The sequence below is a fragment of the Lagenorhynchus albirostris genome, chromosome 10 (genome assembly GCF_949774975.1).
Source record: "Lagenorhynchus albirostris chromosome 10, mLagAlb1.1, whole genome shotgun sequence".
In the NCBI taxonomy this organism is placed as follows: Eukaryota; Metazoa; Chordata; class Mammalia; order Artiodactyla; family Delphinidae; genus Lagenorhynchus; species Lagenorhynchus albirostris.
Window position 1 is genome coordinate 6311477 of NC_083104.1, and position 26208 is coordinate 6337684.

At 50.9% G+C, this 26208-nt stretch overlaps 1 protein-coding gene across 3 annotated transcripts; it reads right to left on the minus strand.

Moving 5' to 3' along the window:
- Nucleotides 1–662: 662 nt before the first annotated feature.
- Nucleotides 663–20137, minus strand: SLC6A1 (solute carrier family 6 member 1). Of its 3 annotated transcripts, XM_060161184.1 has the most exons (16): nt 19675–20137; nt 19343–19405; nt 17101–17430; nt 16539–16670; nt 15916–16016; nt 15036–15145; nt 14505–14637; nt 11394–11528; nt 11053–11156; nt 10677–10801; nt 9259–9371; nt 8773–8904; nt 7822–7924; nt 6567–6667; nt 5535–5702; nt 663–2999 (listed from the first exon to the last, which is right to left on the minus strand). In XM_060161184.1, the coding sequence occupies exons 3-16, from the start codon at nt 17336–17338 to the stop codon at nt 2895–2897; spliced, it is 1800 nt and encodes a 599-aa protein (XP_060017167.1). In that variant the 5' UTR covers nt 17339–17430; nt 19343–19405; nt 19675–20137; the 3' UTR covers nt 663–2894. The 3 variants fall into 3 exon arrangements, with proteins under 3 accessions (XP_060017167.1, XP_060017168.1, XP_060017169.1); XM_060161185.1 differs by lacking the exon at nt 5535–5702; XM_060161186.1 differs by lacking the exons at nt 15916–16016; nt 16539–16670; nt 19343–19405; nt 19675–20137 and having other exon boundaries at nt 17101–17187.
- Between the last annotated feature and the right edge of the window lie 6071 nt (nt 20138–26208).

Below are 26208 nucleotides of genomic sequence, written 5' to 3' on the forward strand. Positions count from 1 at the left end.
AGAATGGGCCCATCTGAGCATTGATGTGTACCAGGCCCACTCCTACCTCTCCTGCTCACCTGGTTAGTGACTTTCCTCTGATCTCCCAACTCTCTCTTTCAGACCATTACTTCCTACCTTCTCCCACAACTGTATAAGGCTTGTTCCTCTAATAAACACCTTATTCCAGAACACTCATAGTGGTCCTGCTTCCCAGACTGAACCTTGACAGACAGACTTAAGGTGGCAACGTGTCAAAAACTGGTGAACCTGGGTGACTGTTGAACCTTTCTTACAACTTCTCTGTAGAATTCAAATTTTAAATAAGATTTTAAAATTAAATATTTTGAGGAATGAATCACAAGGGAATGAATGTTGTTAACTTAATGTGCTCCTATTATCCTAGTTTTAGACCTTCATTTCGTTGACCACATTTAAGTTTCTTAGAAGAGTGAAAGCACCTCCCTTCTGTGGCTCAGAATCATTTTCTATCCACTCATTCCAAGACTTCTGGGGAAGTCCAGTTCCATGTCCCTGGATTTTGAGCCCAAATCTCTCTCTGTTGGGGAAAAATGTTTTCTGTGTATCTCTCGCTGTTTTGATGAAAGAGGCTATTGTGACCCCCACCCCAAAGAACTGAAGGTCTGACATTGTATATCATAGAACCTTTATTATTTTTCCTCTATATTCTTAGAAACGTACATAACGCCCGTGCTCTAGTTATAACACCATTTATAGACATTTAAAATGCATCTTCATGTATAAATATTTTACATTTGGTCCATAGAACAGATGATTTTACTAAATAATACTGTAATATTTTTTAAAACAGGCTCTGTATATAGTTTGAATATGTATATATTACATATATTTTTTAATATAGAGATAGATTTACTTGGTGTTCTGAGAATAAATCCTTATTGCAAAAAAAAGCATATATGATAATACAATATCTTTCCCTCCCCAGGGCAAATACTAAAAAAAGTTACACATATTCACAGTTCTCACAGTAATTGTACGACACATAATATTGTGCTATATAAGTAGGTTTGGATGGAAATCAGTTAAGGGATTTCTTGCCAAACATCTCACTTAGATTTGATTACAAACATTAAATACGCTGCATTTGTCTTCGAAAGACTTGTTCTTAGTTTCAGAATGAAGAACAAAGAGAAAGTTAGAAGTCTTCCTGCCCTTATTCTAAAGGAATTCACACAAAGGATGGGGGCTGGGACCATGAGACACAGTGAAGGGTTCCTTTTGTTCTAAACCCTATAATTTAACAATACATATGCATTTTGATCCTGGATTCACCAGTTGGCATTTGGGATGCCTTAGTAATGAGACTATTTTACAGATGACTTCAGGAAAAGCTTTTAGATTTCCTACACAATATCAAATGAGACCCTATGTACCAAGCATGAGGATGAATGTACATATGTGTGCATTTATATGTGTACGCAGACTTTTTGTTTTTTCTCTACAAGAATGTGCTTAATATTCTGAGGGTAATACCTTATTGCAAGAACTGGTATGCTGGTCACTTTTGGACGAGGATGACAGATTAAAAAACCCACAGTCACAGTTATTTACCATAGTTATTAAGGATTAGTCGTAAAACACAACTCGTGAGTTAACTAGCTAAGGAGTACAGGGCACAACATACGATTTGCTACATGGGAACCCATGTTCCTGGCAAATGAGAAGCGCTGAGTTGCTGGAGCTTGCAAGAAACTGTCTTCACCCGATTTGCTGCCACCACTGTGGAGCCCAGTTCTGGAACGGAACAAATACTACTTCCCAACGAAGCAGCTTTAATCTCGGAAGCACTTGGCGGGGCAGGTCTGGATTAACACTAGCTCCTCATTTACTGGGCTGGCAGATTTTAGTGGCAGTGAGGAGATTCTCACCGGGGGACTTCAGGGAAGGGGAGAGGGCAGCAGCCTTGACTGGGGTTGCAGTGAGGGAGACGTTTTAAGAAGGAGACAGAAAGATCGCTGGATCCACTTTGCCTCAAGGACAGAGCCTCACTCTGATTTCCTCTGCAACTGTTCTGTGCTCTGCAAAGCCGGGCAGCCTAGGAGAAACTGGGGCTCCTGATTAGGGAATTTCCCCAGCGGGATCTGAGGTCCCCGGAATGGTGATTAAAAAAATCAGTTGTGCTTGTGGCAGTTTTCCGAGGAGCAGCGCCCATCGGGAACGATCACTGTTGGGCCAGGCGCAAGCAGAATGGCGTGGTGAGAAGCGGGGGGCGGGGGGGCCAGGAAAGCTTAGTGCACAGATGCTCATTCCGCCGGGCGGCAGGGAAACAGGACACTGGGCGGAGTGCTTGAGAAAGCAGTTCTGGGAATACCGAAGGGGCTGGGGGTTGTCAAGCTGCCTCGGGAAGGAGAAAACCAAAAAATGAAAGAGCTCTGCTGGCTCTCTGCTCTTAAGAGTGAGCTCTCCCTGGAAATGTCCATTATACAAAATGCCCTTTTCATGTGCACAGAGCAGTGTTCCGACGGAACCGAACTCCTGCCAAGTCCGAGATAACAGTCATGGGTTTCGGCAGTAAGAGAACAGTCAGGAATACAACTAAAAGCCAGGAGTGTGCGGCCTCTCCGCATCACACTCGCTGGCGGGATAAAAATGATCTATCACAGCGGTCACACAGGCCGACTGCTTGATGCTGATGGGGCCCAGATTAAAAAGGTCACCAGCCCGCAGGTGCTGGAGCCATCGGGCATCTTCTTTGCCCACGGCGGGGCCCACGGGGGTGTGACTGTCCCCACCTCCCTCTCTTTGCATGGTGATGGTGTCTGGACTCGCCACTCGAGGTAGGTTGAGATAGACGGTATCTTCAGACATCAAGTGGTGGTCGTGTACAGCCAGGGTCGGGGTGAGAGTGTGGGTGGGCGAGCCGCCCTGCACCCCTAGATGTAGGCCTCTTTGCTGGCGGAGCCGCTGGCCTGGGGCTGCTCTGGGCCATTCTCGGGGCGGACAATGTCCTCGCTGGGCTGGATCATGACCTGGATGCGCTGTGGACAGCGGGAGGATTCAGGCTGGGAGGGAGGGGGGATGGCCTCTCGTTGGCCCACCCTCTTCTCAAGTCTCCCCTGTTTGTTCTGCCTGCGAGGTGCTCCCAGGTGCCAGCCCCCTCCTGCACACCTTCCAAAGCTCCGCTGGGCCACACCCACTCCCTCTCGCTTGGGTCCCTGCAGTAACTGCCCCCAGCCCTCCACTTCCATTCTTGCCCCTCATCCCCTTCATTCTACTCTCAACACCCCAGCCAGAGGGGGATCACATCCCTTTGCTCCTCAGGACCCCACAAGGGCTCCCATTTCACCAAAGCCCTACAAGGCCCCACAGCATCTGGCGCCCATCGCCGCAGACCTCAGTGTTCTCCCCTCAGCCCCTCGCTCTCTACACTGCAGCCACACTGGCCTCCTCACTGCTCCTCACAAGCACCAAGCAAGCACCTGCCCCAGGGCCTTTGCACTTGCCGTACCCTCTCCAGGGACACCCCTTTCAGACAGTGACACAGCTCAGTCTCTGTCTCCTTAGGTCTTGGCTCAGCGAGGCCTTGCCCAGCACCCCCTACACCCTCTTTCTCCATATTCCTCATCCCCATCAAATGTGACTTTATTTTGTTAATTGCTGATCTTCCTCTCTCAGAATGTAAGGTCCATGAGGGTAGGATTTTGCTCATGGCTGTGTCCCCAGCACTGACAATAGTGTCTGGCATATAGCAGGTGCTCAATGCATGTTTGCTAAAGGGGTGCAACCTCCCCACCTTCTCTGCACACCCGCCCTGCCATCCTGCCCCATCGGCGCACTGTCCTCAGACGAGTCTTCCCTGTCCCACCGCTGGGCCTTTGCACAGGCTGTGCTCCCTTCCACAAATGCACCCCTTCTGCCTCTCTGCCACTCTCAGACCTGACTACCTTTTGAGACACAGCAGCGAGTCATGGTAAACAAAAGTGTTGGACCTGGAGTTGGAAGAAAGGGCTGTAAGACCCCAGTTCTGCTAATACCTGACTGCAAGGGATGGGGAGGCAGCTTCCCCACCCGGCACCTCATGTGCTCTTTCTGTGAAGGGAGGAGGCTGGCCCAGCAACTCCGGGGGCTGCGCACAACACACCACTCCTACGATGCAGACCTTACAGACCCTCCGTCTGGCTCTGAGTGTGTCTGGCAGGGACATCTTGGTGGGCAATAAGGCTGAGAGGCACAGATCTAGGTTCTCCCAGCTGTGGCCTTCCACCTCCTCAGTGAAATCTCCCCAGGCTACACTTACTTCATCAATGTCTCAGCACCTGGACCTCCAGCACTGCCTTGTTTCACTCAAGAATTCAATATAATTTAACAAAGAGCTGACGTGGACCTCACATATGCCAGTGGGTCCCTGCTGGGGGCAGCGTGCCTTACATGAGGTCTAGAGTTAAGCTCTTAACACATCTGATCCCACCCTTACCTGCTCTGAAACCTCAATGGCTCCCCATTTGCCACTGGATAAACTCAGGATAAAGTCCAAAGTTCTTGTCCTGATTTTCAAAGCCCTTCATGATCTGGTCCAACCTTCTTACATTCCCAGCCTCATGTCTTATCACCTCCCTGCACCCCTCCCGACTCTACCCTCCAGCCTCACTGATCAGTTTATACCCCTGGGACTTTGCACATGCTTCCCATCCCCTTCCAGGAACATTCTCTCTGCTTCTACTTTTATTATTTATTTATATTTTTAAAAATTGAAGTAGAGTTGATTTTATGTTAGCTTCATGTGTACAGCACAGTGATTTGGTTTTATATATATGTGTATATATATATATATATATATATATGTACATACACATCCTTTTTCAAATTCTTCTTCCTTATAGGTTATTACAAAATATTAAGTATAGTTCCCTGTGTTATAGTATGTCCTTGTTGTTTATCTATTTTATATATAGTAGTGTGTATATGTTTTTTTGTTGTTGTTGTTGTTGTTGATTTTTTTGCGGTATGCGGGCCTCTCACTGTTGTGGCCTCTCCCGTTGCGGAGCACAGGCTCCGGATGCGCAGGCTCAGCAGCCATGGCTCACGGGCCCAGCTGCTCCGCGGCATGTGGGATCCTCCCGGACCGGGGCACGAACCCGTGTCCCCTGCATCGGCAGGTGGACTCTCAACCACTGCGCCACCAGGGAAGCCCAGTAGTGTGTATATGTTAATCTCAACCTCCTAATTTATCTCCCTTTGGTAACCATAAGTTTGTTTTCTATGCCTGTAAGTCTACGTCTGTTCTGTAAATAACTTCATTTGTATCTTTTTTTTCCCCCCTGCTTCTACTTTTAAGTCTGGATAGTCCTTAGTTCTCTTCTTTGCTGTCCCCTCTTTAGGAAGCCTTCTCTAACCCTCCATAATGCAGGAGGATGTCTCCCTGGTTCACCCCAATCATGACCTCTGACACTCTACTTTCACTGGCTATCAAGTTGTCTGTCTCCCCAAATAGACTGTGCTCCACGAGCGTAGGCGTGGTGCCCAACAGAGTGGGGAAGGGGCCCAGCGACAAGAAGGGTGAAGAAGGGACTTACCTGCTTCAGGGAGCCCTTTAAGGTGAGGAACATGTAGGCCATGTACCCCGGGATGAGGACCATGGAAGACAGGGCCATGAGCCAGCCCACACCCTGGCCCCACTTGGGAAAAACGTAGCTTCCCATGGTGAGAGGGGTCATCTGCACAGCACTGAAAATGAACACACCCTGGGGAGGGACAGGAAAGAGGAGGGAGGCAGGCAGTCACCCAGGCTGGACTGCCAAGGCCCCTCCCTAGACCCTGCAGCTGATAGGTCCACTGCCCTCTACCCCTGCCCTGGGGCTGACCCTCACAAGGGCCCAGCATCTTGGGAATCCTGCACCCAAGGCCACTGCTAGGACATAAGGTGCCTTTGTGTATAACAGAAGAAGCCACTGCTTCCGGGAGGACCAACAGAAAAAGGTGCCTTCTCAGTGGCAACCAATAGAAAAGGGCATCCCTTCTGGGAAAGCCAATACGAAGAAGGTGCCCCCTCTGGAAGGACCAATAGCAAAAGGTAGCTTCTCCGGGAGGACCAACAGAAAAGGGCATCCCCTCCTCCAGGTTAACCAGTTTGTCAAGCAGAACAAGGGTGGGAGGTCGCCCCGAGTCGGCCATTGGCTGAGTGTCCCTGTGCATGCAGTGGCCCAGCCTCACTGCAAGGACCTGGGCAGCCCCTCCCAGGCCTGCTCGTGCCTCGGCTTCCCCTTGCAGGAGGGAACGAGGGATGCTGAGGATAAGAGGCCTCCCCGAGTGACTGGTTTGGCTTCAGAATCAGGTTTGAGTGCAGCACCAGCCCACTGGGTGATGCTGGCTGGTGAGCCCCAGTACTGACAGCAGTCAAGTGGGGCAATAACGCCTACTGTGCTGATGTTTGAGGATGCTGCAGCGTGTCTGGTACCATGCAGGGCACAGAGTAGATGCTCAGCACAAATGAGAGAATAGTATTCCTAGGGAACAGAGGTCTGTGGGTCTCTTCCCCCTGCCTTTGGCTCCAGAAGTGTCTCTCTGGACCTGAGTCACCCCAGGGCCCAGTCTGGCCCTGCCCTTACCGCCACAATGATGGGGGTGAAGAAGGACCAGCAGAGCTTCCACCAGATGCAGGGCCTGGAGCCAACCATCTCTTGGATGTTGTCATAGAATCGGTTGACACCTGTGACAATTGGAGCAAGAGCAGGAGGGATGGGCGAGCCGTGGGGACTGCAGGCTCAAGGCCCCGACCTGCTGTTTTGTCACAGTGTGACCACGGGCAAGTCACCTAACCTCTCTGAGCCTCAGTTTCCTCATCTGTAACATGGGGCTAATGCTCTGGGGTGGGGGTGGGGGTCCTTATTAGCTAAGGATTCAATAACCAAATCCCCCAGGAAACGAGTTGTATGGGAGAGCAAGTCACCTGAATGTGAAAACATCCACCAACAAAAGGATGTACTTACAAAGAGCATCCCCGTCACTCTCAGTGTCCCTCCCACCCAACATCTCTCCCAGCCATTCCTTCAAAGCTTTGCTGGGCAGGGGTGGTTTTCCCTGCTGATCTGATGCATAAGCAACTGGTGATGGATTGCAAATTGCAAAGAAGAACTGCCAATCTTGCAAAAAAAACAAAACAAAAAAACCCACTGCAGATGTCCTGAAGTTCATGAGAGTGACACTGGGCACTGGGCACTGCTCAGATCATCAGCAAAGTCACTGACAGTGAGGACCTGACAGTGCTAGACCAGTTAGAAAGCAAGAAGAAAATGATGAGGAAGGGTGAGGTGGCAGGACTACAAACAACATACACAGAATACCAAGGACCCAGAGGGACTCTGGAGAACACTTCTTCCAAAAACATCATCTTGCTGTGACAACCAAAGTGCCTGGAAGGACAGCCTTTTCACTATCACGCAGTTGGGTCAGGAAACTTAGCCCACAAAATCAACAAATAAAAATCATCATGTCCTACATTCTAAGATAGTGCATACTTTTAATTATAGCCTAGCTTTTAAAAATATTTAACTTTAGAACTTTTTTATAGTTTCAGTTTCCTTTTTCTCGATAAAATCTCAAAGAGGTCTTTTATGGCAAAATTTATGAAGAAATTTTGACTCCCATTTTAAATGAGTTTATTTAACTCTTCTTCTTATGGTATCTTCTAAACATGGGACGTCCTGTGCTAACTTCATCGAACTGCAGTGAGGACCGAATAAATTAATGTATGGAGAGGGCCTGGTGCTCAAGTCGTATTTACTGAATGATGACTGAAGAAAGGGATGAATGAATGAATGAACAAATGAACGAGGGAGGGAGGGAGGCGGGGTTGGTGCTTACCATAAAACCAGGAAATGGAGACGCATTCAAAGAACACGAGGAACAGCAGGCTCATGCCACTGGCGGAGTAGTAATCAAAGAGTTTGAAGACGTAAATGCCCCCCTGAGAAAGCAAAAGAGCTGAGAGAGGGTCCACTTCCCCGGGGGACCAGTGCATTCAGTTCCTGGTCAACACAGGCTGTGTGGGTTGGGATTAGGCTACACTGCATCAAGAAGGCTTGAGGGTAGATGAGAGGAAGCACAGAGGTCTTTGCGACCCTGCAAGGATGTGGGCATGGACTCTGGGGAATCGGAAGAAAATGCCCAGGTGGCGGAGGGAAATGTCCCATTTCTGGGAGGGCTGGAGGGCAGAAAGAGGAGCTGGTCATCTGAGCCATCTGTTCACAATGTTAAACCAGTCATGTCTCTCTCCAGAAGCTCTTCCATAGTTTAAATAAGACTGTAATGTAATATATAAAATGTAAAGAGATATAAAGTAAAATAAAATAAAATAAAATCCAAATGCCCACCCTGGAAGGTCCTGCATGATCTGGCTCTGCATCCACTACCTACTCCCCCACTCCCTCTGTCGCTACCACGCTGGCCTTCTTTCTGTCCCTCAAGCTTGCCAAGCCCATTCCCACCCCAGGGCCTTTGCACCTGCTGTGCTTTCCTCCCCTAGCTAGATCTTCCCCTGGCTGACTCTTCCTCGCCATGTGAGTTTCAGCTGAAATGTCACTTCCTCAGAGGGACTGCCCTGACTACTCTGTCCAAGGCACCGTCCTTCCCACCCCTGCTGTTCATTCTCTGTCCCACTATCCTCTGTTCTTCATGGCATTTAATGATCTAATTTGCATGTCAGTCTTGTCCACCAAAATGAAAGGTGGGATGGGACAAGGCTGGGGCATAGAGGGCCTGGGAGTGGCCCCGGGCAGGCAGCAGCAGAGGTGTGCCGGGTGCTGACGCGCTCACCTGGGTGATGTTAGACAGGCCGATCAGGTAGGAGACGATGCAGACGGCGGCAATGAAGAGCTCCCTGCGGTTGCGGAGCAGCCTGGGGTACTCATCCACCAGGGCAGTGATGAAGCCTTCCACGGTGCAGAACTGCGGGGGGCGGAGGTCAGCCACCCCAGGCAGCCCCAGCCCCACCCACCCAAAGCCTCACCCTGTGGGGACGGCAGGGCCAGGGGAACCCTGGGTTCCAGGCCTGACTCTCCCTCTGCCTCCCTCTGTGACCTCAGGAGAATCCCTTCCCCCTGGGCCTCAGTTTCCCCATCTGGAAAACGCAGAAGGTAGCTGAGCTGATCCCTGAAGTGTCATGTGGTAGAACATCCCGAGGGTTTGAAACTCTTGGCCAGCTTCTAGGGGGCCTAAGACAATGGGCTCCTCTCCCTGCTTGGTCCTGGACCAGTGAGGCTGGGTGGGGGCTCCTCAAGGCGCCAGGGAGGGTAACCTCACCTGGCTGTCAATGCCCAGCATGAGCAGCATGGAGAAGAAGAGGATGGCCCAGAGGGGAGAGATGGGCAGCTGTGTCACCGCCTCTGGATATGCCAGGAACGCCAGCCCAGGGCCTGTGGCAGGAAGGGCAGAAGAGGAAAAAATACAAGGTGCTGAGCCCCTGCGGCATCCCCAGCGCACCCACTTCCTGAGCTTTATTTCATCTCATCTTCAGAGGAAACGTTTCGGTGAGTGTTATCAGCCTCCTTTTCCAGACAAGGAAACAGTTGGGGGGAGGGGCTGAGGAAGGGGGAGGCAGGAGGCTACAGAGTTGGGTCCAGAGGCAAGGGGACCAGTGAGATAAGAGGAGGGACTGCAGTGACCTGGCCAGCGGTGGGGACTGGGGACAGTGCAGGTGCAGACAGGGGGCCGGATGGAGAGATACTCAGGAGGCAGAGTGCGCAGGCCCTGGTTTTGGTTGGTTTGTGAGGGAAGGGGAGGGAAGACAAAGGAAGGGTCCAGGATGATGCTGGGGGCCTGGCCTGGGCACTAGACACTGGAACCCTTTGCTACGATGGGAGAACAGGGTAGAAGGCTTGAGGAGTTTGGGACCCTGTGAGTGTCTGGGGGTGGGTATCCAGGAGATCAGGGAAAACGGTGGAAGAAAGAAAGAGACTGTAACCCCTCTGGGGTCTGGCTCTGGAAAGGGGGTTGGCTGGGAAGTTCCAGAGAAATGAGATGCTGCGCTGCCTGTGCAGGGGAGAGCAAGCCCTTGGAGGGGAATGTTCCTTTCCACACGACACGCCCAGCTCCCCACGACAGAGAAGGGACAGGTCACATTGCCTCCCTGAGCCTCTGCTGAGCACACAGCGGGTCTCCCGCGTTTGAGCAGGGAAGGGGGTGTGTCTGGGGCTGTCCTTGGACCCTGTGGCATGGATGACTGTGTGGAGAGCAGAGTGGGCACAGCCCAGTCGGTGAGAACCTTTTTGGAACTGGGACAAAACCACCGATGCGGGCGCTTTGAGTCACGATGGTGAAGGTGTCTGGGTTGGACCGAAGTTGATATCCCAGGGGACAAGAGTAGGTCTGCTCCCCCCAGATGTCCAGGATCGTGCTGGAGGTGCCAGAATGGCCTGGCTTTGCAACCAGCCAGGTCTGGGGTCAACTCCAGTCCTACCACCTTTGAGCTCTGTTAATTTGGGTAGGTGACCTTGGTGAGTCTCGGTTTCCTCACCTATGAGATGAGAATAACAAGAGCACTGACCCCATAGTGTTGGGAAGATTCAGGGACACTGTCCGTGTAAATGCTCAGGGCACTGCGGCAGGTAGGGACACTCAACGCCAGCGAGCCACGGTGGTGATGACGGTGACAGCGATGAAGATGTACAAAGTCCGCGGGGTTAGCCCCTCCCCCCAGCCCTCCCCAGTGCGGTGCTGACCTGAGGCCGCCACATCAGCAATGGACCTCTTGGTGACATGGGCCATGAAGCCCACGATGGAGAAGATAACAAATCCTGCGAACATGCTGGTGCAGGAATTGATGCAGCAGACGATGATGGAGTCCCTGCAGAGAGGGAGGGGTGGGGTCAGGAAGGGTGGGGCTGGCGGGAAGGTGAGCTAGCGGGCCGTGGTTATCAAGGGGCCAGGCGGAGTAGGGTACCTGTGAGCCGAGCTACTGGTGTGCCCCTCCCCCCGCCTCCCCCGGAAGGGGTGGAACCGGAAGGAGTGGCCAGAAGGTTTTGGCTCAGAGATGGGTGGAGTTGACAGGCCAAGGGAGGGGCGTGCTCTCGGAGGGGCGTGGCCGCGGGGAAGCACCTGTAGACGTTGTTGTGGAAAGAGTTGTAGCTGCCGAGAGCGATCAGGGATCCCAGGCCCAGCCCATAGGAGAAAAAGATCTGGGTAGCCGCATCCAGCCACACCTATAGGCAGAATGATTAAAAAAAAAAAAAGTCAAAGTCATAATCATAGCCCGGAACGCCCCAGGGCCTTTTACACGTGCTAACCAGCTCTACCAGGCAGCAACCCCAGTTCACATATGCGGGTCCCTCCGAGAGGTGCGATAACTTATCCTAAAGGTGGTAAACGATGGCTCAGGACCCAGATGTGCTCTTAACCCAGCGGGGGGCGCTCCAGGACCAGGTTGGGAGGTCGCTCACCTCAGAGTCCGACAGCTTGCGGAAGTTGGGCGTGATGTAGAAGAGGATGCCCTCCTTGGCCCCGGGGAGCGTCACTCCGCGGAAGAACAGGATGATCAGCATGATGTAGGGATACGTGGCAGAGAAGTAGACCACCTGGGAGGAAAGGGGGCAAAGGGTTACGCCCCTTCCAGCGCACCCATGATTTCCTTAACCACTTTACCTACATCCCTACCTGTTGTGGATCTGGGCTTGGTTCCAATTCATCTTCCTCCAGGAAGCCTTCCGGGATTCCTAACCTGCTCCTCTTGGCCACTTTTCTGAAGCCGCTCCTTGGTGTCTGAATCAACCAGCTCAGCACGCATTTTTTTCCCCTTTCCCTACCCTTCCTATTTTTTTATTTTTATTTAAAGTATTCAAATAATATATGTGGTGACAAGGAAATTTTTTAATTACATATGAATACACACACAAATTAGAGTTCCTTTCAACAGCCCGTAGAATACAAGTTACATGAGGGACAGGACTTGTCGTGTTCACTTCTCTGTTTTCCCAGTGCCTAGAACAGTCCATGGTATATAGTAGACACTCAGTAACTGCCTGACAAATACATAAGTGCATGGATGTTAATATTTTAATATTCTCTTTTGAGACTTTCCTTTGCATATATGATTACATTTTCTGACAAATGAGGTGCAAATTATATACTTGCCTTCTCATTTAACATGTTTAAAGTTAAAAAACACAGTACGTACAGCTTTGTTTCTTGTTTCGTTTACTGAATGCTGTTTTACTGTCTTATACACTGTGATTTTTAATTATACAAAACAGTCCCTCAGGAGGTCCCACCACCCTTTTTAAAATTTCCCCTACTGTTATCCGTTCAGGTTATTTCCAATTTTATGTGAGTCTCAATACTACTACACCGGACACCCTGTAGATAAAACTTTGTCTACAAAATTATTATACTATTCTCGAGAAAAATTCTTATAGGTGGATTTACTGAGTAAAAAGGAATAAACTTCTCAAGGCTTTTCGATCCACATTGCCTAATTACCTCCCGGAAACTGAACTTCGTCCAGTACTACAGACAGTGCCTTTCCCACAAAGGGGCCAGCACTGAGGATAATCACCTTACAAATTACTTTAAATTGATAATCAAGAAACTGACATCACTGTCTGAAATGGCATTTCTTTGCTCACCAGTGTGAAAGAGCAATTTTCAAGGTCAGTGACCTCTGTACCTCCAAGTCTGATGTACCCCTACTTCCTGGTCAGCATAAATTATTCTCTGGGTTAGTCTCATCTCCCTGACGACTCTGAGACTCTTCAGGCTTAGGAAAGGCAGCCACGATCCAGCAGAAAAAACACTGTACTTGGAATTAGGAATAGGGGATTTAAAATCATCTGTGTCACCTACAAGCTGTGTGACACTGGGTCAATTTCTCATCCTCTCTGAACCTAGCTTTTTCTTGTCTGGGTACAATCAACCTTTTTGCTCAGACAGGTTGGGTGTATGAGGACATACAACATGCTTAATCCATGTCATCTATGTCTTGCTCTTCACTGGGTCTTTGGCATGGAGCCAGGTATACAGTAGGAGCTCAGTAAATGCTCATTGATAGACTGGTTGACTCACTCAAAAGATGCAGTGAGAGGGGCTCTACTCTCTGTCCCCAAGAAGTAGTCGGTCTCCTAAGGCAGCAGGAACTTTAGGTACCACCCACAACCCACAAATAATTATAATAGACATCATGTATTGAGTGCCGACTGTGTGCTAGGCATACGCTCTACATTCCATGCAGATTGATTATCTCACTTAGTCTTTGAGACAACCCTGTAAGGCACTAATACTGTGACCATTTAGCAGATGAGGAAACTGAGGCTCGGAAAAGTGAAGTGACTTGCCCAAGTGCACACAGCTAGGGCCCAGGGGACTGACATTCAAATTCAGCTCTGTCTCCGCCAAAGCCCTTGGGCCCTACATTCTTCTGCTGCCTGAAGTTGGGCTGGGAGACACCTGTGCCCTCCTCCTGCTCACCTAGCCTAGGGACAAAGCAGAGATGTTTGACAGCGGCCTTGGTTCTGAGAACCCGGTGGATCCGAAGGTCCCACCTGACCGCAGTTGGGCAGCTTCTCGTTAGCTGGGTCTGTGCCCAAGTGTGTAATTCACTAAGGTTCTGTTTTGCTCGATTCAGCTTCTTGGGCAGTCTGGACTTCCCTGTCTGAGCCGGATTCAGTTCAATTCCTTTCTTTCCCTTACTTGCTCTAAGACCTCAGACAATACCCTTGCCCTGTGAGTTTCCTTCCGGTCCAGGCCAGTGAGAGACTTGGCCATCTTCTGTCCCCAGACTCCTGGGATGGGGCTTGAAAACAGAAAGAGGTGGGGGTGAGGCCAGTCCCCACCTCACCCCCGATCTGATTGGCAATTTAATCCCCAGGTGTCCCCAGGCTGGACATCCCAGCTTGGCACGGCTCTGCCTTTGCCAAAAACAAAAACAATAACAACTCCTCTTGCTAGCTTCTGCCTTCTTCACAAAATCAGCAGCTCATTTGATTCACATAACAAACCAATGGATAAGCGGTTATTGGTCCTATTTTACAGAAGAGGACACTGGGTTTCAGAGAGGCAAAGTGATTTGTTCCAGGTCACACAGCCACATAAATGGCCACGATGGGTCAGAACCGTTTGAACACAGGGCCTGAGTATTTAACCATGAACCAATCCATCTCTATTACCTCCTCAAAGGCCGGGATGTAACTGTGCTCACCTCTGGATCACCTGCACCTAGAACAAAGCTTGGAACAGAGTAGATCTCAGGGATGGTTTGTCAAATGGTCCAGGAGCCACATTTGCCCTCCGCTTTGCAATGGCTCTGCCCGGCCCAGGGGAATCTCGATCTCAAGGGATTCACCATGAGCCTGGCACTGCACTAACAGCATGACTTGCAGTATTTCCTTTAATCCTTTTATTCCTATTTTACAGGAAAGGAAACTGAGGCACAGAGAGATGAAGGCACCTGCTTAAGTCAAAGTTGGATGGGGTTCCTGGGAGCTATTGACTCCTCACCCAGAGCAGAGATCCCTTTGTAGACCCATCCCCCTTGGGTCCCCACTGTGCACACCTCTTACCTTTCCAGTCCAGCCAACACCCTTCCAGATACAGAAATACACAAGGATCCAGGCGATGGCCAGGGTGATGGCCAAAGGCCAGCGGATTTGACCTGGCTTATCCAGCCCGTCTGTCATCTGATGCATGTTGCGCCTGGTGGAACATCGGGGGGAGGACAAAGTTACGTGGGGCTGGCGGGGGCTGGAGTGGCCCGGGGGCGCCCAGGGCGTGATGGTGCCGATAGCTGTGATCACTGGGCTCCAAGAGCTGGGCGGGGGCCATGGGTCCGTTACACTAATCGGGAGAAAGTGCTGTTTGCTCAAGGGACCTGCCAGTGACTTAGTTCTGCCACCATGGCCGCTCACCTGGATGTCTGCAGAGGCCTCCCAGCAGGACCACCCCCCTTCACTTCTGCTCTGTCCCCACTCCAGCCCCTTCTAATGTCTGATCATGTCACTTTCCTGCTTAAAATCTTGCAGTGAATAGCTCGCTGTTGTTCTCACTGGCCCTGAGTGATACGCCACCGTCCCCAGGGATGGCCCCGCACTCACTCCCAGAACTCCACCACGGCGCTGGTCATGGTGCTGGTGTTGACGATGCTGTAGTTGGAGAAGCAGCGGTCTGTGTTCCAGGGGTTGTCACACTGTTTCCACGGCAGCGTCTGCAAAGACACAGCGGCACAGATAAACCACATAAGACCCCAAGAGCTGGCCCCAGTGGCCCCAGCACATCCCGTGCGTCCTCACAGTCCTCTGAGCCTGCTCACAGCCATTACCTCACCTCCCATTCCCAACAGCTCCAGATGCAGGTCATGTTGTGAGCCCCATTTTAGAGATCAGAGAGGGGCAGCAACTTGCTCAAGACCACACAGCTCCTACATGTCAGGGCTGAAATTTGAACCTCAGCCTTTTCACTCTGAAAACCAGCTCTCCGAGCTGTACCGAAAGGTCTCCTGTGTCCACCCTGGGGCCACTTCCCAGCTACGTGACCTTGGGTAAGTAACCGTGCCCGTCTGAGCCTGTGCACGATGAAGTTAACAGTGAACACTTACAGTGTTTGTTCTTTGCTGGGTATGGTTCTAAGCACTTTACACATATTACTCCTTAATCCTCACACAACCGTATGAGGTGAGGTGAGTTTTACCTTAAGCCCCATTTTATAAATGAGGGCACTGTGGCTCAGAGAGGTTAAGTCTCTTTCCTGAAGCAGCACAGTTGGTATAGACTAGGGTCAGGATTTGAACCCAGGCTGTCTGGGTCTATATAACATGGGCGAATGGTGCTATGACGAGGACACAAGGGCTGCTGAAGACAAACCACGCCCGCCACCCGGAGGAATGGCCCTGTCGGCAGAACGGTGGGCCCAGTAGAGGGAGGGTGGGGTCTGGGTCTGGCTCCTTCTGGGGGGCGGGTGGTCCAAGGGGCCACTCACTGTGGTGAAGGAATTGTACAGGTAGTAGATGGCCCAAGAGATGATGACAATGTAGTAGATGTTCAGCCAGAACGACAGCACAGCAGCGGCAAGGCCCACACCTGGGACCAGACACATCATCACGACCTTCATTTAATACAGTAAGAATCATAACCATCCCAGCTCCTGTCATCGTTGTCATTTTCCAGGACATCTACAGTGTCACTGGAACTTGGAGAGAAGCAGGGACTTGGCTAAGGTCACACACACATGGCAAGTGAGGGAGCCAGGACTTGCGTCTGGGGCCCAGCACAGGCTGGTTGCAGGGCGGACCGGGGCCTTGGCTTGCCAGGCGAGCACGACCCTGCACGTGTCCACCCGAGTGTCCGTCAGGCACTGAGCAAGGAAGCAGAGGAAGTCGCGCCCAGCCCCTGCTGGGGAAATGAGCTCACGGGGCAGGGCAGGCTGACGTGCGTGCGGGGCCTCTGGACTGGGTCCTCCTCTGACCAGCATTGCCATGGGTCACCTGGCCCCTGCAAGGGCTCCCCGCTGCTCAGACGTGACCCAACAGCTCCCTCTGTCCAGGGCCCGGAGCTGTGGGCAGGAGCACGACCACAACCCACAGCTCCACTCTGCACACTCACCCTTGAACATGGGGGCCAGCTTCCACACCCCCAGGCCCCCGATGGACGTGTACTGGCCCAGGGAGCACTCCAGCAGGAAGAGCGGGACCCCCGCAAAGATGAGCGTCAAGAAGTAGGGGATCAGGAAGGCCCCTGCGGGGTCGAGAAGAGAGATGCTCGTGGCCTTGAGCTTTTAGAAACCCGGTCGGTCAGAGAGAGCATCATAGCGGGGCGTTCTGGGGTCCCTGCCATGATTTCATTATATTCTGCCTTAAAAGCAGCCCCCGAAGCCAAAGTGAGGCCCGAGGACGTCCTTTGCTCAAGACCCATGCCCTGCACTTTGCAGAATGAAGACGGGAACTTTCGGGCATCATTAACAGAGGACTACTGCCCTTTGGGAATCCTTTGGAAAAGGACAAGAAGCAGAAGTGGGGCCTGGCACTCCCATTGGAGTCTTCAGGGGACCCATTTCCCCCAGGTCACCCCAGAAAATGCCTAAGCAGGACACTCTCCATGTGTGTGTGTGTGTGTCGGGGGGGGTGTGTGTGCAGACCCAGCAGGAGGTCACCAGGCCAGCACCTACCGCCACCGTTTTTCCCGCAGAGATATGGGAACCTCCAGACATTGCCCAGCCCGATGGCGTAGCCCACGCAGGACATGAGGAAGTCGAAGCGGCCCTTCCATGTGTCCCGGTCTGGAAGGTCCGCCGCCTTTTTCTGCACCTTGACCACCAGCGTTTTGGGCTTGTCATTGGCCACGGGGACCTCGCTGACCTCCGTGGAGATCTGCCCATCGGCCACCTTGCTGCCATTGGTCGCCATGTCTTGGAGTTTGGACGCAGGGGTCCTGGCAGACGGATGTGCGATGTCAGCCCTGGTCTACGTGGACAGCAGTTTTGCGGCTCAAGGTCACCCTAGGAGAACAGAGGGATAGGGTGACAGGCACTGAAGGTGTTAAGATCCTGGAGTCGCCCCAAAATAACAAAACAAAATAACCCACAAACCAAGGGACGAAGAGGGCTCTCCCTCTTTTTCCTGCCAGCTCCTGCCCCAGGAGGAAGGAAGATGCCTTTTGCTTCCAAAAGTCAGCATGTGAGAATGTGGTCTTGACATCTCCTGGGCTAGCATCAACGCTGGCCATCTGTGTCACGTGCCCTCCATTACGTGTCCATGTCAGAGAGTAGCCCCAGGCAACCAAAATTCCAAACAGAAATATTATGTGCACTTCACCTTTGCCTCCCAGGATGCAGTTGGGAGATTTTCCATTCACTGAGGCCGTAATAGCCAAGGCAGGGTAAGCAATGCAGGATTTTCCTGTGAGGCTGAATAGGGAGGTTTCCTGGCTGCCCCGGTAGGTGAAGGCGGTATGTGAGCACAGACTCTGGTCATGATCAAAGTCCTCTTTGCCACTTTGGAGCTGTGTGACTTTCAGTAAGCTTCTTAACCTCTCTGGGGCTCACTCTCCCTATCTTTTAATTTGAGGATGATCGTAGTGGACCCCTTACCGGGCTGTTGTTCTTCACTTAGTGAGCACCCAGTGGCTGCAAACAGTGAGGACCTGCTACTAATTCACCAGCAGTCCCCAAGCCTGGCTGTGTTTCCAAGTCATTTAGGAAGCTCTACAAAGACACAGGTCCCCAGGTCCCTCCCCAGATGTGCCACATCAGAATCTCTAGGAGACAGCCCCAGATCTATACTTTTTTTTTTTTTACATCTTTATCTGAGTATAATTGCTTTACAATGGTGTGTTAGTTTCTGCTTTGTAACAAAGTGTATCAGTTATACATATACATATGTTCCCATATCTCTTCCCTCTTGCGTCTCCCTCCCTCCCACCCTCCCTATCCCACCCCTCTAGGTGGTCACAAAGCACGGAGCTGATCTCCCTGTGCTATGCGGCTGCTTCCCACTAGCTATCTACCTTACGTTTGGTAGTGTATGTATGTCCATGCCACTCTCTCGCTTTGTCACAGCTTACCCTTCCCCCCCCCCATATCCTCAAGTCCATTCTCTAGTAGGTCTGTGTCTTTATTCCTGTCTTACCCCTAGGTTCTTCAGGACATTTTTTTTCTTAAATTCCATATATATGTGTTAGCATACAGTATTTGTCTTTCTCTTTCTGACTTACTTCACTCTGTATGACAGACTCTAGGTCCATCCACCTCATCACAAATAGCTCAATTTCGTTTCTTTTTATGGCTGAGTAATATTCCATTGTATATATGTGCCACAAATAGAACTACCATATGACCCAGCAATCCCACTACTGGGCATATACCCTGAGAAAACCATAATTCAAAAAGAGTCATGTACCAAAATGTTCATTGCAGCTCTATTTACAATAGCCAGGAGATGGAAACAACCTAAGTGTCCATCATCAATGAACGGATCTATACTTTTAACAAATCCCGATAAAGGAGATTCTTAGGCCGGGAGCCCAGCCCAGCCCTCAGGCAAGGAAGGACTACCAGCTTGGATGACCTCTCTGACCCTCAGTCTCCCCCAGATGTTCTACCTACATTCTGTACCCTTCTTACCTCTTTAGTTGCAGAGGCAGCATGGGGTAGAAGACAGCATATGACACTGGATCAGACCTGTCCTGGATTCAAATCTCCAGTCCACCTTTTACCAGCAGAGTGACCCTAAGTACTACTCTTGATTTCTCTGGCCTCAGTTTTTCCACCTATAAAATGGGGGTGGGAATCCTATCTGGCTTGTAGAATTATGGCCAAAATAAACTTTAATGGCTGCGAGGGTGCTTTTCACCCAAATGGTTCAGAAAAGAACTCCACAGATGGTTGTTTTGATTTTGGTCGTTGATGTTACCTGATGGTTTTCTGTGCTGGGTCAGCTCCAGAGCAGCTCCCTCTGCAACCCCTGGGTGAGAGCCTGCAAAGCAGAGGACAGGAGGGACGTTGAACGGACAGACGGGCTGATAGCAGCCCTGGGCAGAGAGCAGCAGGGGTGCAGGAAGCCTGCCAGCAACTGAGCTGCAGACGGGCCCCATGGAGCCACCCAGCAGGGGTGACCACAGCATGTGCACACAGCAAGATGCCAGTCCCCGGCGCTGGGAACGTGCAGGAGTGGGCTTGCTGCCCTCGGGACAGTAGTGGGGGTGGGCATGAGGGTGACATGAGGAAGACGTTCCATAATTTTACCAGAAGGAAAAGAGAAATCAAGAGAGGGGCTGCAGCTCCGCAGGGCCCTGTGGGGAGCCAATGAATGCAGCAGATATTTTTCTCCATCCTCCATCCAAACTTGCAGAAGTGTTGCCAAAGACCATGTACGAATATGGGAGAGAGTGAAGAAAGTAGGTTTCAAAACAGTTCATTTAGTGTGACCCCATTTTTGCCCCATCCCCCCAAAACTGTTCATTAAAAAAAAAAATCAAAACCTAAAACACCAGAAGGATATACCCTAAGACATTCACAGTGAATAGTTTCTAAGTGAGTTGTATTTTCTTCTTTGTGCTTTTCTGGATTTCTATAATGTTCCACATTTTTAAAAAAAATTAAAATACCAGAATAAACTTATGGAACCCTCAGAGCAAACGGAGCACGTGAGCACTGGCCAGTGGGCTCTCAGTTGTAGGAGCTGAGCCAAAGCAACGTGTGGCGTGGGCCTGGCCCTGTCCCAGCGGCCCCTCCCCTCAACTCTGCCCCACCTGGGGGCACCCTGTTTGCTGTGCACTCATCCCCCCACCACATGCAGTCCCCGTTACCAAACTCCACTGTCTCTTCCTAGAGTTCACAGAGAACCAGACCACCTTCGGATAATCCAAACTTTACCGCCAACCCTGCTTCTTGTTCTCAAGGATGGTCTCAGATGCCCATCTAGATCCTGGCCTGAGCAGGGGAACATCAGAGGGAACTCCAGACTCGGGTAGGGTGACTGCCTCCTAACATCAGGAATGGCAGGAGGCAGCCGATTCCATGTCCACCAGGGAATCTTGGGGACAGAGCAGCCTCAGGAAAGTGGGGAGAGGCTAAAGCAGACCCTCTTTTGGGGGAGGAAGGGTCAACCATTAACTGTTAAGACAATGATGCCCTTAACTGTCTCCACAATTTAACCTTACAGGTACTAGTCTCCATATTTGTTCAAAATGATCCAACCACTTTGCACCAGGGCTGGTCACCTGACCCCGGCAAGTCAATCGAGCCTCCTTCCCTGGGAATCCGGCGCGGGGCCGAGAAAGAAGGCAGTCTCTCCAGCGACTTGGGAACTCTGAGGCGGCCATCTTTTGCCCACCTTGTCCTCAGAGCAGCAGAGAGAGTTGGTGTGCTGAGGAGGGAGGAAATCAGAGATCAAACGACAAAGAGAGGGTCTTCAAGGCATTCTACTCTGCGGTTCCAGGCTTTCTTAAGACTGGCTACGTTCCTGCTCTCGGAGTTTACAAAGCATCCCCATGGTTGTAAAACAAATTCCCCATTTTTGCAGGTTGGGTCCGGGGTTCCTGCTACAATCCTGAATCTCTGCACACGCCCCTGTGTCCTGGAGGAACAGCAACTTCTGGGCTTCATTCTGGGTTTACTTGTTGATTCTCAGGGAGACTCAAATCAAACCAAACTCTAAAATCTACTGGGCTTTGGAAACTGGTGTGTGCCCTGGGCCACAGGATCATCTGACGCCATTCAGAGAGAGAGGTAGAAAGATGGCAGGGCGTGTTGAACCAGGTGGAATGGGGTGTGTATATCCTTTGCGGGAACCGTTCAAGGCTGAAGGAGGAGAGCTCCGGTTCACCGGGAAGTTTATTCCATCGTCTTCTCCATGAGTATATTGAAGCCCTCCGGAGAGATCAAAGAGGGCGGCTGCTCCAGAGAACTCACAACGAGGAAGACATATGTGCAATTTCCAGAACTAGGGCACATATACAGATTCAGCCAAATGTCTGCAACTTCCCCATGAAGAGCCGTATAAGCACACGTGCAGTTTTCCAGGATCAAGAATGTAAAGCCAGGAATTAATATAAATGATGCTTCTTTGAGGAATCAGACTGAGAAGGCCCTTCCTGCAAGGACCAGCCCAGGCCTAAATCAGACAGACCTTCGCTCCCTCCGACACTTATGGTGGGCGAGTTACGTCACCTCTTTGATCCTCATCTGTAAAATAATGCCTCCCTCCAAGGGTTGTGGGAAGATTAAATGGGACATGCCTGTAAAGCATGGGAAAGAACACCCGGCTCATAGCGAGGGTGCAGGGAGTTTCAGCCGTTATCATCATTGTGATTGCTGCCATCTGTGTACGGATCGTGGCTCTTAATCTCGTGTTCTCAGCTTCCCAGAAGGCCACAGAGATGATGATGATGTAACAACCATAACTGTAATAGGAATAGCAGCTAACATTTATTGAGGGCTTATTATTCAGGCCCTGGAGCGACTTTCAGCATTTTCAGAAGCCAGATACAAATCAATCTTTTAGTCATCATGGGGAATACTAGCTAATAAAAATGTCAAGCCCTTTGCTTTGGGCTGTCTTTATACCAGCTCAGAGCAGTCTAGCTGATCACCTTGGGCCAGTCAGAAGCCAGCAGTGGTACCTTTGTGTGTTTGGTTAATAAGAAAAAGTATTGTTCTGTAGTAAATAAAATCTGGTTAGAAAAGAAATTCCAAAACATCTCAGCGATGGGAGGAAAATGATAAAAGGCCCCCATTAGTGAAAAAGCCTGGGACCCGGTGCTAACCCAGAGCGGCTCCAGGAAGCGGCCTCATTCACGCACTGCTCAGGTAACTTTAATTCCTGACCTGGCTGGTTCACCTGTCGCCCCCTCCCCCATGAAGAACGGCACACAGAAAGCACAGGCACATGCATGTTCATGGCAAGGGAACCCTCTGTCTTTCTAGAAAATTAATGATCTCTGAAGCAGAAGCAACCTTTTCACCGGTGTTACTCTCTCTTTCCTGAAACTGGTACCCGTGCTCTGCAGTGCCGGCGCCGCTCGGGGTCAGAGGATGGCTCTGCGGGTCGGTGGCAGGGAGGCCCCACCTCTCTTTCCTCTTCCTCCTTTATCTGCTGGCAGAGCTGGTGGAAGGAGAGGCCTCACCACCTCAAGATTTGAAGCATGTTTCCAAGGACTTCTTCCAGAGTCTCCCCGTTCTTCCTCGTCAGGTGGCAATATTCTGCAGACCAAGAATCCAGTCGTTCACGTGCCAACATTCACTGAACTCCACCAAAGCAACGTTCTAAATGGTACAGTTAATGTGAGACCACAAGCGACAAGTACTCTGTATTCACTCACCTTCACACCTTCATTCGTTCAACAAGCATTTACTGAGCTCGTTCCAAGAGCTGAATTGGCGATGGGACAGTTGTTCCAAGCGTTTTGCATTCTGAACTACACACTGGTCACCAGAGTTTGAACCAGTGATCTAACAGGTGCCGGCAGAAAGATCCTATTTTGTAACTACATACTGAGAGCCTAATGTGTGCACGGAGCTGGGCTGGATGGTTAGGTGGCAAGGATTAATAAGACAAGGTTCCTGACCTTGACAAGGTCACAGCCTTTAAAGAGAAATAGCTCTGCTACAGTTATTCATAATACTCTGTGATAAGTGCTACAAGACTGTATGAACCAGACAGGCCTAGAAGGAATGATTTAATTCAGCCAGAGAAGGTATTCCAGATGAAGGGACGTTTGAGCTGGGTTTTGAAGGTTGCATAGGTGTTCATAGGCTCAAAAAGAGGGAAAGGGCATCCCAAGTAGAGGGAAACACATGAACAAAGGTAGGGAGGTTTGAAGCTAGGAAGTTTAGTTTGTGAAGGGACTCAAAAGCCAGGCTAGGGAACTTAGGGACCAACTGCAGGGATGGGACAGGGGTGACAATGTGGTCAAGTTCATATTATAGAAGAAGACTCACTCAGGGAGGCTCTGGGGAGGATGGAGTTAGAGAAAGAGATTCGAGACAGGAAGATGCTAAAGATGTTCCCATGATGCCCCATCCTTCCTCAATGAGCACCATCGATAAAAATGGGGCCAAAGCAAACAGGAAGAATATGTCTGCCAATCCCTGAATGAGGAAATGCTTTGTAAGGGAAAGAAAACATGTGGAGTTTGGAAGCTCTAGATCAGGAGTGGCAACACAGGTCAAAATTGGCCCTTGGGCTTGCTTTATTTGGCCTGAACAAAATTTTTTTTCAGTTTGAATTAGGAGCCAGAAATGTGATGCTCTAGAATACAGCATTTTAACGAGAGGGAACAGCAAGTGCAAAGGCCCTGAGGCAGGAATAAGTTTGGCATGTTTGCGAGATGGCATGGAGGCCAGGGTCGTGGGAGTCCCAGGGCAGGAGGGGACAGATCTAGTTAGAGGCAGGCAGGGGCTAGATCATGCAAAGTCTCAGAGACCACGGCAAGGAGCTCAGATTTTATTCTAAAGGGGAACGGAGAAAGTGGAGGGTTTAAGTGGTGGTGGTGGCCTGACTTACATTTATGAGTCTCACCCTGGCTGCCCAGAAGAGGCTGCCCAAGAGCAAGGGTGGAAGCAGGGAGGCTCCTTAGGAGCTGAGAGTCCATGCGAGGGATGATGGTGACCTGAACAGTGGCAGCCAGGCCAGAGATGGTGAGGAGTGGACGGGGATCTATTTTGGAGGTGGGGCCCCGCAAACCTTGCTGGAGGATTGGCTGTCAGCAGCCCAGCCCTAGGCCAGATGGCAGGCTGGGGGAGGGGAGCATGTAGCAGCTGCCTTGCACAATCCCCCTCTGTCCTACTGCACCAGCGGGATGGGTGGCTGCGTGGGGTAGGGACCTGGGCAGAGGCAGAAAGGCCAAGGCCTAGTCTCAGGCTGTCATTGTCTAGGGCCAGGGCTGGGCCCAGAACCCACTGGGAGTGAGTGGGGCACCGGGAAGAGCCAGAGGTGGGGAGGGGGGGCAGCAGGCCGGGAGGGGGCCGCTCCCTCCCATGACGCTGTGCGCACTCCTGCTTTATTTTGCTCCCATTCTGTAATTACAGAAATTACAGAGCCTTGCTTCAGACTGCAATCACTCTACTCCCTTTTCTTTCTTTTTGAAACTCTGCGGTTCAAGAAAAAAATTAATATTGGGTTTGGCAGCATGCCAAGGGGAAACAATACAGTTTATTCTCTCCTTTAGGGAGAAACGCTAGGCTCAGTCGATTGGACAAGGCTTTATTGAGCGCCTGTTGTGCACCCAGACCCACGCCAGCTCCTACCAAGGGAGAAGAGCCAGCATTTATTAAGCGCCTGTTGTGTGCCAGGCATTTCACAGGTGCTACGTCATCCAGTCCTCCTCCCATCTCTAGAAGCCAGGGGCTATTTCACCCATCTGACAGATGGGGAAACTAAGGCTTGCCAGCCTGAGGCTACTATAAAGGAGTCTCACATGGCTCAGCGATCCAGAGCCTTGCTACTCAATGTGTGGTTCTCCGTGGGCAGCATGAGCATCACTGGCAGCCTGTCAGAAATGCAGAGTCCTAGGCCCCACTCCAGACCCACAGAATCAGAAGCTGCACTTTAACAAGGTCCCAGGGATTCAGGTGCACACGGCAGCTTCAGAGGCGGTAGGTTATGGGTGACCCTGATTATTTCACGGAGCTTGATTCAAATCCCTGCGTGACCAGGGGCTAGATATTTAGCTTGCTCGAGGCTCAGTTTCGTTGTCTGCAAATATAGACCCTTACACTTCATAGGATTGTTGTGAAACTCTGAAGTGAGATAATGCATGGAATAAGACCAGGGAAAGCAGAGGGCCTGGCACACAGGAAGCACTCAATAAATAGCAGCTTAGATTGCCATTCAAAGAGATGAATGGCCACGGAAGTGCTTTGTAATCGAAACACGCCATACAAATGTGAGGACCAATTAATAGCTGATGATCCAGTGCGGAAGGGTAGAGGGAGGGTGGACTGTGCAGGTGGAGGGCTGGTGCTGTGGGCGGCCCTTGCCACGGACTGCCCTGGAGGTCAGTGACGGCTCCCTGGAGAAGGTGCTCTGATGGAGAAGGGGCAGCTCGAGAGGATCTCCAAGGCCTCAGGGCTTAGGCCTCAGAGGCCTGAACCCAGTCTGGCGGTGAGGAGTCAGTCTTTGCCAGGGTGCAAGCTGCAGGCTAAATGGATGGCTGCAGGTCCAGGCGTTAGGCTCTCATCCTTGGACCAGTGGGGCTTGGGGCCAGGACCAAGGCAGCCTCCTTCCTGGTTCAAGTCTGTTCCATGCCACACGGGTGCACCTGGCCTATAGCAACAGTCTACAGATGGAAAAAAAGGCCCAGAAAGGGCTGGTGGCTGGTCCAGGGTCACATAGCACATGAGTCATATGACCCTTACAGACCCCCACCACCCCAAATCTCAGCCCCCTGCACACTCTTACTTAAGACACAAAGGAAAGAAGCTTCACGTCTAGGTGCAAAGCCCTCCGCTGGTTCAACAAACCTGAGAGGTAATCTGCAGGCCCAGGCGCATTTCCCAGTATTAAGTGTTGAATGCCTCTTCTCTACAACATCCCAGTGTGACTTTCATGTAAGTTACATATTTTCCCAAACTGTCTGTTTTAACAGGAAATGCAGCCAATGGTCACCACTTTACACAGGCCCAGGGCTAGATTTAGATTTTCTAGCCCTTGGCCTGGCCCAGCAAATGCTAAATACAGTGAAGCTAAAATGATTATTCGTCCCATTTTGCAGATAATGGTACTGGGGCTCAGAGAGGTCAAATAACCTGCCCAAGGTCACACAGGAATTTAGCCCA